Source organism: Podarcis muralis, chromosome 6 (assembly GCF_964188315.1).
Source record: "Podarcis muralis chromosome 6, rPodMur119.hap1.1, whole genome shotgun sequence".
Classification (NCBI taxonomy): Eukaryota; Metazoa; Chordata; class Lepidosauria; order Squamata; family Lacertidae; genus Podarcis; species Podarcis muralis.
The window spans coordinates 37,638,820-37,649,853 of record NC_135660.1 but is presented as its reverse complement, the minus strand read 5'-3'; the positions used below and the strand labels follow the sequence as shown (position 1 = coordinate 37,649,853).

The 11,034-nt window shown below is 40.9% G+C and overlaps 1 protein-coding gene across 1 annotated transcript; it reads left to right on the top strand.

The window, feature by feature from the left end:
- Positions 1 to 837: 837 nt before the first annotated feature.
- CLDN18 (claudin 18) lies at positions 838 to 10,508 on the top strand. Its single transcript, XM_028728471.2, has 5 exons — positions 838 to 1,079; positions 4,567 to 4,731; positions 5,959 to 6,070; positions 7,647 to 7,757; positions 8,653 to 10,508. The coding sequence occupies exons 1-5, from the start codon at positions 860 to 862 to the stop codon at positions 8,792 to 8,794; spliced, it is 750 nt and encodes a 249-aa protein (XP_028584304.2). The 5' UTR covers positions 838 to 859; the 3' UTR covers positions 8,795 to 10,508.
- Positions 10,509 to 11,034: the final 526 nt, after the last annotated feature.

Below are 11,034 nucleotides of genomic sequence, written 5' to 3'. Positions count from 1 at the left end.
GAGCCATTTTATTCCAGCCCTACCATTAGGTAGCAGATGATGGGGGAAGAGATCAGAGACAAGGAATTAGGGGACAGATCTGTGTGAGCCATTGAGTTTGCCTGATACCCTCTCAGCTAGCCTGCTATGTTCAAGCAAAGTAGACGGCCCTTTGAATAGCTTTCCCAAAGGGGGAGCGTTATCGCTTCTCCTATTCTGAAAGCAGAGCAGTTTTAGAGTGTTTGCAAGGAATGCGTTTTACACCTTTCCTGGTTCAAGAGAGAGATCTAATTCCAAGTAAGCAAGAAGCAAACAGTCACAAAATGCAATGTGATTTATATATATATATATTTTTTAAGTCCCACTTCACATAACAATTGCTAAAAGTCTACAGTGGAGTACACTTTGATGATGCTGACGAGAGCAGGTCATTTTGGAAAGCACTGAAAATATAGCTTGTAATGCTGGTGTTGTCCTCAGTTCCTTTCGTCTCATTGGAATCAGCAACATGTCAGGTACATGGAATAAGCAAAGCTGAATAACAGGGGTAAGAATGAGGGGGGCTGATCATGTGCATTATGAACAGATTGTTCAATGCAGCTTGCAGGTTGACCTCCATTAGTCCAACAATGACTCTTTGGCCAACAAGGGCTTCTAAGGGACAAAGGCACCAGTCTTCACTCCCGCCAACCCCAAAGCACACACCAACCAACAGAACTGAAACTGCGCTATCTTGCAAAAACACATTGAGTCAACAAAGCCTGTTAATGGAAACCATCTGATAAGGGCAGCCACTGTTGGCTGGTACAGTGAATGGGACTTCGCTGCTTCCTTAAGCTTTGCCAGTGGTGTAGCAGCTTCTGATTGCAAAGGAGGTCTCATGTCCACTACAATTTGCCAAGTGTTGGGCTTTGTGGTCTCAACCCTGGGCTTCGCTGGCTGTATTGCGGCCACAGCGATGGATGCATGGAGTACGCAGGACTTATATGACAACCCAGTGACAGCTGTATTCCAGTACCAAGGCCTCTGGAGGAGCTGCGTCAGTCAGAGTTCGGGTCTTACAGAGTGCCGGCCTTATTTCACAATCCTTGGGCTTCCAGGTACGGAACAGGGGCTGGCCAAGCGAGGCTACCCCAGAGATGTGACGAAAGCCAATGATTTTTAATAGGCTAGCAAGAAACAATATTTTAAACAGCTTGCTAATGTAAATGGAGACTAATATTGACTGCAGTGATGTAGTTATAAATGTAGAATCAATTGCTGTGAATAAAACTGTCACACAGAGGATATTAAATTGCACACATCATTTTAAAAGATCATATTTTATTGTTATGGGGAAAGGTGCCAGAAACCCAGAGTGAAAACTAACCAAACTCCTTTTCGGAGGAGAAGCAGCAGTTTCTACCCGCCAGACCAACACTAACTCTGTGTGTATTTGGGCACTGTGTATTTATTTGAATGAACTGATTTGATATCATATCTTGGATATCGGTGTGCACACCCACCAATGAAAGAAACAATTTCCCCACATGACAGTAAATAGGTTTAATCCCTCCTTCCACCGCCCACTGGTAAGTAATATAGATACTTGGCCTGAACATGTTGGGAGGAGAAAATGTTGTTTCTTGTTTTTGTGAAGAACTATGCAGAAATTCTGGTTTTAGTATGCTGTTCGGCCGCAATAATAATAAACTTTCAGGTATCATTCTGGCCTTTTTCTGTTTCTGAAGTTTTAGTGGAACTTTTTGTGGTCAAAGCAATGAGTGTATTTGGCAGGGTGTGTGCCTGTTGGAAAGTAGATAGGGGCAAATTTCTGTTATCAAGAAAGGATGTGATTTCAACATCTGGGTCAGTGCAAATAGGCCGCAAATACAGTAAGTGCAACCATAAAATGACTTTGGAATAGACAGACATTCAAAAATATTAAATGAAACATATCTGATATGTCATGAATAATATATATTTCACATTTTGAAAATCACATTTCTAATTTTTGAAATCAAGTTTTCAAGTGAGCAGGCTTTACATGTCTAGGGTGAAACCATGGTAGTATGATTTTAAGTTGATATAATTTTATATTTTGAAATTGCTGCAACCTGCCCTGGGACCTTATGGTGAAGTTGGTCATGATATTTACTTACTTACTTACTTACTTATTTAATATACCACTTAATTATTCACATCTAAAAGCAGTGTACATAAAACAAGGCCCAGAATTTCTTTTTATCATAAAGCCAAACACTACCTTTAAATGCCTGCTGGAGCAAAAAAAGTCTTAGTCATGTACTTGAAGTTCCTCAAGGAGTGTGCATGTCTAATCTCAGTTGAGAGGGAGTTCCATAGTCTTGGCCCACGGCACTGAATGCACAGCAGCTAATAGTTATGTGCTGTACATCTGAGACACAGGGGACCACCAACAGGGACTCCCCCTAAGATCGCAGTGATTGGGCTGGGATATAAGGTGATTTAAGAATACAAAGTGGTCCTAGATATGGATAGGTGTTTTGGTTTTTTTAAATATATTTTTTTTAACGGAAAATTAAATGTAGTTACGGCCAAAATAATATGTTAGAACACCAGTCATTTTATTTTAAAAATAGCACTCAAACTTTCAAAATATGCCAATCTATTCTCATTATGTTTTTGGTTTTCATCTATTGTTCAGATGTGTTTTTAAGTTTCTGATCTTGGTAAAACAGGAGCCACTGAAATGAATTTTGAGGAACTGAAAGTGGAACATAATACACAGCCAGATCATGCATTGCCTTTCTGTTTGCCTCCTTCTGTTCTGTACACAAAACATGCAGTGATCACCCTTTGGTACCGATAGCACTCTCCCAGGAACTCTTGTTTCCCTATGTGTAATAGTGAAGATCAGGCCTGAGCTGATGAATGGGGGTCTGAAAATGCTTGGATTGTTAATATTAGTGTTCATGCGTTGACTAATTAGACCACACCTCATGTGTAGAATGACTCATTTACCAGCTGCAGCAGATAGTATGGCAGTCGGTAACCGTTTGCAAAATGGACATCTCATAACACAGGGTAATAGGGTCTTTAGATGGTATGGCAAATAACTTGTTAATCGCTTCCTGTTCAGAAACCTTTCGCCATGGAATTACTAAAATAGATTAAACAAAACAACAACAACCAAAAACGAGGTAAGTATCAGGTTTAAGGTGCTGGTTTTAACCTTTAAAGCCCTATATGGCCTAGGACCCTCGTACCTAAGGGACCGCCTCTCCTGGTATGTCCCATGGAGGACCTTACGCAGTGGCGTAGCGGGGGGGGGGGTGCGGGGGGGCCGGCCACACTGGGCGCAACATCTGGGGGTTAGGGTTAGGGGGCGCAAATCCACGAGTTAGGGGGCGCAAATCCACGGGTTAGGGGGCGCAAATTACTTGCCTTGCCCCGGGTGCTGACAACCCACGCTACGCCACTGACCTTACGGTCTTCAAATAAAAACATCTTGGAGATCCTGGGCCACAGGGAGGTTAGGCTGGCCTCAACCAGAGACAGGGCTTTTTCGGCTGTGGCCCCGATCTGGTGGAACGGTCTGTCACAAGAGACTAGGGCCCTGCGGGACTTGACATCTTTCCACAGGGCCTGCAAGACAGAGCTGTTCCACCAGGCCTTTGGCCAAGGCACAGTCTGACCCCCTCCTTTCTGTAATCCTCATAGAACTCTAGCCCAATGGTTGCCATTAATTTGACTCTGAATTGATTTTAGAATGATTGATTGTGATTTTATGTAAACTGTGTTATTTTTACTATTGTTAGCCGCTCTGAGCCCCGCTTCAGCTGGGGAGGGCAGGATATAAATAAATTATTATTATTATTATTATTATTATTATTATTATTATTATTATTCATAAACTGCCCATCTGACTGGGTTCCCTCAGCCACTATGAGTGGCTTCCAACAAATTAAAACACAGTAAGGCATCAAACATTTAAAGCGTCCCTAGATGTCTTCTAGAAGTCAGATAGTTATTTATTTCCTTGACATCTGATGGGAGGGCGTTCCACAGAAGGCCCTCTGCTTGGTTTCCTGTAACCTTCCTTCTTGCAGTATATATATTTCTTGGAGGTAAAAGAGTTTGAAAGGTTGACTCGAGTCAGAATGGGCCAGCTTTCTACAAGGCAAAAATGGCAAAACACATGAGAGAGTAGATGTCACAGGCACATTATCTAAATGTCAAGGGCCACATCCACAGGGAACAAACTGAAGTCCTGTTCTGCTCAAAAAGAACATGTGTGCTTCTTGATGTTTGCTCAACAGACATTAAGCGTGGAGAGCAGCTTCGGATGGGGATGTTTCTGAAAGGGACTTTCAATATTCATTTCACAAATCACCAGGCATTTCCCTTCTTTCTTATGAACAGCCTACATTAGCTCGAGCTCAAGAGGTTATGTTTAATTCTGCATTTAGTAACATGTTTCCCCCCCTGCCCTGAACATTTTGCCAATGGTTCCTTTGTACCACAGCCCTTTGATAAGAGTTGATTTTGGTTGTATTAAGAATTGTGAGTATTATCCCTTTGCTACTCATTTAAATGATTCCTCCCCTTCCCCCATGTGTTTTGCAGCGCTGTTCCAGGCTGTGAGAGCTCTGATGATTGTGGGCATCGTGCTGGGTGCTTTTAGCCTCCTGGTGGCTATTTTTTCCCTGAAGTGTTTACGGATCGGCAATATGGAGGACTCTGCCAAAGCAAACATGACTCTGACTGCTGGAATCATGTGCATTGTAGCTGGTGAGTGATGGTTCTTACTGGGGCTCCACAGCGCCATCTGTTCTGGAAGAGACAATTGAAATAAAGGGGCTGAAAGCATTTAACAAACTTACAACAAGGGACTAATAAAGTTTATAAGCAGGCATTGGAGTGCATTCAGATGGCACTTCATTCCATTTTCCAGACATTTCCTTACCTGTAATTTTTCACATTGTATGTAATATTTCACACAATGTAAAAGCCACTTCTGGAACTCTAGTGGAAATTGTTTCCAGAAAAAAATATATCAGTGTGCAAACCTATTAACACAGAAACCCACACAAGTTTTGCATTATAATTTTCCACAGTTTTCAAATGACAATATCTGGGGCTGTATCCCAGCATACAGCTCTTTCCCACTGTTTAAAATTTAGTCTGATGTGGTATATCAATTAAAAAACCCATATTTCAATAATGAAATGGGAAGTTGGGGAGGGGTAGTACCTCTCGTGGGGGGCATATCATGCCTCCTTTGGGGTAGCTTGTCCACTTTTGGTCCTACCCTGCGCTCAGCTCTATCTGTGGCTCCTAGAAACTGTCAGGATGTGACAGCAGCCACACCCAAGGAATGGTTTTGACTGGCCAGCTAAACCAGATGAGGGTAGCCAATGGGTCCTAAACCTTCTGTGAGTTAGGGATTTCCCTTGCATGTGGAGACAGGCTCCTGCGAATTGAGCAAATGAGGCCAATAGTGGATCCAGGGAAGTCACTTCAGAACTGCAAGCACAGCGGTTTGACTTCACCCCTGGAGGCGCACTCCATTGTCTCTTGAGACAGATGGATGCCGACCATTTCCACAATGCAGTAGGTGCAGTATGCAGTATAAAGAGAATGTTAGAAACTGGAACAGAAGCACCAGCATCACAACCAGCAAAACAAACGCTAAGCCTTGGACTCTCCTGAACTATACTAGTGCAATAAACTGGGTGTTCTGTTGCTTAGATGCAACACCAGCTTAATATTACCAATTTGATTCAAGGACACTTGCACCTGACCCTACTTTTTACATTTCCGGGTAACATAGTTTAAGATATCTAACTTGGTATAAATACACACCTGCAGTGAAAGGTAGCAGCATTCACATACCTGGGCATTGATGATATTATTCTATGGATTCCTGTTTTGTAAGTAAAATTAAGTTTAAAAATCTGGCCTTGACCACCTTGAATTCCATTCTGGCAGCAAGTAATGATCCCTTCTCTCTGACAGGTCTCTGTGCTATCTGTGGGGTATCTGTTTTTGCCAACATGCTTGTTACAAACTTTTGGATGTCAACAGCTAATATGTATCAGCCAGGAATGATGCAGACACTCCAGACAAGGTAATTCTGGGTCATGCACAGCATTCAGTGTTGGGGTGTGTGTGTGTGCAGCCACTTGTGTGTTTCATTCATGACATGTCTAGCCATAATGATGAGACTTAAGGCATAACTACACAAGAGGAATGAATTCTTCACGCCTGGAAATTGTATTCCTTGGGAGGGGCTATTTTCAATACCTTCACCAAGCTACAGTTTTCAGGATTGTATGGTTCAACACTATTAAACTGATACAAAACTGATGTGCTTTGTAGTCTAGACTGGCTTTATAAGTTAGTGTCATCTTCTTTGCCAAGCATTAACTAGATTCATTGGTATTCAATGTATCCATGCCAAGTCAAGTGTATAAACGAATGTCATGGATCACACAGTAACAGAGGAAACTACTTTATCCTGGGTCTATAGCCCAGTTTTGTCCATATAGCCCAATATTATATATTCTGATTGGCCAGTTTTATGAGGTGCTAGACAAAGGTGTTTTTCATCACCTGTTACCTTATCTTTATATATATATATATATATATATATATATATATATATATATATATGTATATATATATATATATATGGTTTTGGTGTCCTCGGGTGTCTTCCCGTGTAAAAGATGGGGTGTCTAGGCGACGTTTCGACGAGGTCTCACTCGTCATCTTCAGGCTGGTGCTTTCGGCTTCTTGTTACAGTAACAAGAAGCCGAAAGCACCAGCCTAAAGATGACGAGTGAGACCTCGTCGAAACGTCGCCTAGACACCCCATCTTTTACACGGGAAGACACCCGAGGACACCAAAACCTGCATTCCTGTACCCGTGAAAATCTACGAAAGCATATATATATATATATATATATATATATATATATATATATATAAAATCTGGAGATACCGAAAACTGAAGGCAGATCTGCACCATACTTTCAAAGCATACTAAATCCACATTTAAAGCATATGACCCCCCCCAAAAAAAAAATCATGAGAAGTGTAGTTTCCCCTTAACAGAGCTACAATCCACAGCTTCATCAACAAACAGCATTTCCCAGGATTCTCTGGAGTACGTCATGAGCTTTAAATGAGAATTGGATGTGTTTAAAAAGTCTGGTTTGAATATGCACTAAATTAGGGACCTCCTCCATGTGCTCTAACACAGAGCGATGGTTCCTCCTCCCAGTAATGTGGGCTAGCTAGGTCCACATCGTGTGGGTGGAAGGCACAGAATGAGTAGGTTGGGATTACAAAACATGGTGCAAAAGAAGCCAGTACATTGGTCGGTTAGATCAGGAAAACAGACAAGGGGGATAGAGGTAGGGTGATGACAGAGACATACTCTACTATAGGCCATGGCTGCAATATGCCCCTCCCACTCCTTTTGAGCAAATGTATTTGCCAACCCTCGCACAAAACCCTTGTTTTAATTTAAATACTAGAGGTAATGCATTCCTTAATTGGAGGGATACAGGTTTCCCATACATGGCTTATCCCTTAACAAAACTTCATTTTAAATATCCTTTCTAAGAAGCAACATATTGACTTGAGTAAGACACGTGGACTTGAGTAAGCTAAGTACCATCACTCACTTCGTTTTCCAGATACACATTTGGTGCTGCCCTGTTTGTGGGATGGGTTGCTGGAGGCCTGGCCTTGGTTGGAGGCATTATGATGTGCATCGCCTGCAGAGGACTGGTACCCGAAGAGACCCAGTGAGTGCCTATACATATTCACGGAACTGTTGTAATGTGGAAGGGCAAGACAGATCCTTTTTTTCATTCTCCAACTTAAAAGGTGGCAGAGTAGCCACACTAAATCACAGGGATGGAGGAGAAAATTGACTCAGTTTGCTTTTGAAAGTGAAGTTACCTAAACTGAACTTTCCAAAGCAATACATGAACTGGAACACAGTTCTCCAGCCAAGTAATGTATAGAAGAAACATGTGTATATTAGGAAAATGCACATAAATAACAAAAAAATGCATTAATTTGGCAAAATTGCATTGAAAAATGTGTATACCAGGAGAACTTTGTACTAAAATGCTGGTAATTTTTCATGATAACTTTTTATTTCCCCCCCAAACGAATGTGGATAACTGAACATTAGACTGGAGAAATGAGAGAATAATAGAATAATAGAACTGTAGAATTGGAAGGGACCCCGAGGGTCATCTTGTCCAATCCCCAGCAATATAGGAATTTCAACTAAAGCATCCAAGACAGGTGGCCATTCAACCTCTGCTTAAAAACTTCCAATGAAGGAGAGGAGACCACCTTCTGAGACAGTCTGCTCCACAGTTGAACAGCTCTTACCATCATACTTCCTGAGAGAACCTGAGAGAAACCAAAATTGTCAGATTCACCCATCCCTACCTACATGCATGATGAGAAAACCACTAAGCATTTCATAAAATGGTTTCTTTCATAATGATTGAGTCTGTTCTACATGTTACTGTAGTGAAATGGAAAAGGGATATTTATGGAGCTTACCTAATTGTATTATATTCTTCACTAAGTAACAAGGAATAGAACAGATGATTCTGAGTAGTCAGTTATCTTAGACAGTTCCACAAAGTGACACCACTTTGCGTTTTATTTCTGTTTCAGTTACAAGGCCGTGTCCTACAAGAGCGCTGGATATAAGTCTGGAACTGGGTATGAAGCCAAGAAGGTCCCAGTAGTTGAAACCAATACTATCAAAAGTGATGACGGGAGACGTTCCTATCCTTCAAAATATGACTATGTATAATCCCTTCCTAAACCTATGGTTTTAGACCAAAGCAACAGCAAAGTCCTAACTTGAAGCCTTTCTCAAGTCTGTTTTCTTATTTTCTTTGGTTTGGCTTGCTGTTTATAAATGTTCTTTTAATATGACTGTGTATAGTTCCTGGCATTATAAAGACTTCCATAAGAACTGTTCCCTTCTGCTACATTTGTTATAATAGCAGTTAAAAGACAGCTGAAGAATTGGTTTACTAATGTACCTTTTGTTGTTTCTTTTAATAGATGTAAGTAGATGTTTAAGACCAGAACATTACTGCAACGTACAGTGTTGAGTTCATGTAAAGTTCATGCATTGAGACTTCATTCAGTGTTTGGTTGCCCTTGATGAAACAAAATGAAATACGAGGCTAAAACAACACCATTACACACAGGCCAATAAAAAATTTAAAAATGTTAAAAACTTAATTTCATACAGTACGTAAAACTGATCTAATATAAATTTCTGAAATAACCACCACCTGCTTACTGAATTCCAGAGGAAACAAAGTTACAATTTGCTTTTTTCTCCTTTCATTAAATTCATCCTCTTGAACAGCCATATGAGCTTATACAGAAAATCCTCATATAGAATAGAAATATGTCAAATATTTCTTAGAGCAAACACTTCTTTTATATATTTGAATACACTATCTGTCATAAGAAAACCAGCGATATCCTTCTGACTTTGTGGCAAAGCACAGAATTTACTGCCACTCTTACATTTCAGTCCTGATAATTTGTGCTGGCAAAACTGCCTTGTCACTAAGGCACAATACCATATTTTTCATGAGATCATATTGCTACGCAATGCCTTAAGATAGTAACCAACAACCAGAGGAATCTGGGCCACATGACCTTGAGCAGAATCATGTCATGTCACCCAGAGATGAGGAACCTCCGGCTGTTGTTGGTTCCCAACTCCCATCAGCCTCAGCCAGCATGACCAGTGATCAGGGATGATGGCCCACACTCCAGAGTCTTACTGAAGAGTCGCATTGCACCCTGCTGTCATTCATTACTGCCAGGGTTAAAGAAAAGAAAATTGGCCTAAGAAACTTTTGTTTTTGTATTCTAATAAATATAATACACTGTTGCCCAACTCTCATTCTGTCATTGTTATTTCTAACAACATCCAAAGATGTACTGCTCTAATTCCAATATAATGGTTTCTTAATCCATTGAATAGTCATTACAAGTGATACAGAACCCCAGTAGGATTACTGTGCAGGTGACACTTGCCAGCCAGGTGAGTTTTCACCTTGGCAGCCATTTAGCAGGTCAAGGTGCAGGAACTGAGAAAGTTTGATCACCACAGAAGTGGTACATAGATGACAGAATGGCAGCTACTACCAGCATCTGTGTTAAAATACTCGATTGGATGGAAGAAGCTATCTTTCACATCTCATGGGTAACCAAAATACAAGTTATGTTATAGCAGAAGTCTCATTAAATATAGAAACATGTAATGCATACTGATCATCATTTAATATTCTTTTAGCCCAGCAGTGCTAATAAATACTGGAAGGATTTATGTTAGTACCATTTGACATTTAGTTTTTAGGCATTTATGGCTTGTTGCATAGTTCTTAAGACCTTTTGCATGTATTTTTTCTTTTTTAAAAAAAACCCTGACGTGTGTATTTTTAATTTAATTAACTAGCTTTTCACAAAGCTGACCTATTGGTTGTATGCCTGTTTCACTTGTTTATAACACTGATTTATTTCTCATTAAAATAAAATACCATTCTTTTTCTTGTTGCTTGCTTGTCACTTGGGTCTTCAGTAATCTCTAGACTCGGTACAGTGGTGCTACCAAGGCAAGGCATTGGGGCAGAGGTCCAAGTCTGTACTCAGCAAAATGAACCTGAGCTTCTCCCCCCCCCCAAATGCAGGGCTGGTTTATCACATTTTGAAGCAGAATCAAAGAACTAGAGGGCACCTTTTTAGAGGAAGGGGTCATAGCTGAGTAGTACAGCATCTGCTTTGCATGCAGATGCTCACATTTCCTTGGCATGTCCAAGAAGGGCTGGGAGAGAACCCTGCCTAAAACTCTGGATAACCACCACCAGTCAGTATGGACAATACTGACATAGATGGACCAATGGGCTGACCTTCTATAAAGTAAGGCCCACTGTAAGACCATTAAGTCCGGAATCTAAAATTATCCAACTGAGCTGCTGCTGCTGCTGCTGCAGTACTGCATTGTAAGAGTTTCACAGTCATTTC

Excerpts from the sequence above, each read along its gene's own strand:
- CLDN18 (XM_028728471.2), top strand. The coding sequence starts at position 860 with ATGTCCACTACAATTTGCCAAGTGTTGGGCTTTGTGGTCTCAACCCTG. Across the intron at positions 4,732-5,958 it reads AATCATGTGCATTGTAGCTG|GTCTCTGTGCTATCTGTGGG; the intron begins GTGAGTGATGGT and ends TCTCTCTGACAG. Across the intron at positions 6,071-7,646 it reads ATGCAGACACTCCAGACAAG|ATACACATTTGGTGCTGCCC; the intron begins GTAATTCTGGGT and ends TTCGTTTTCCAG.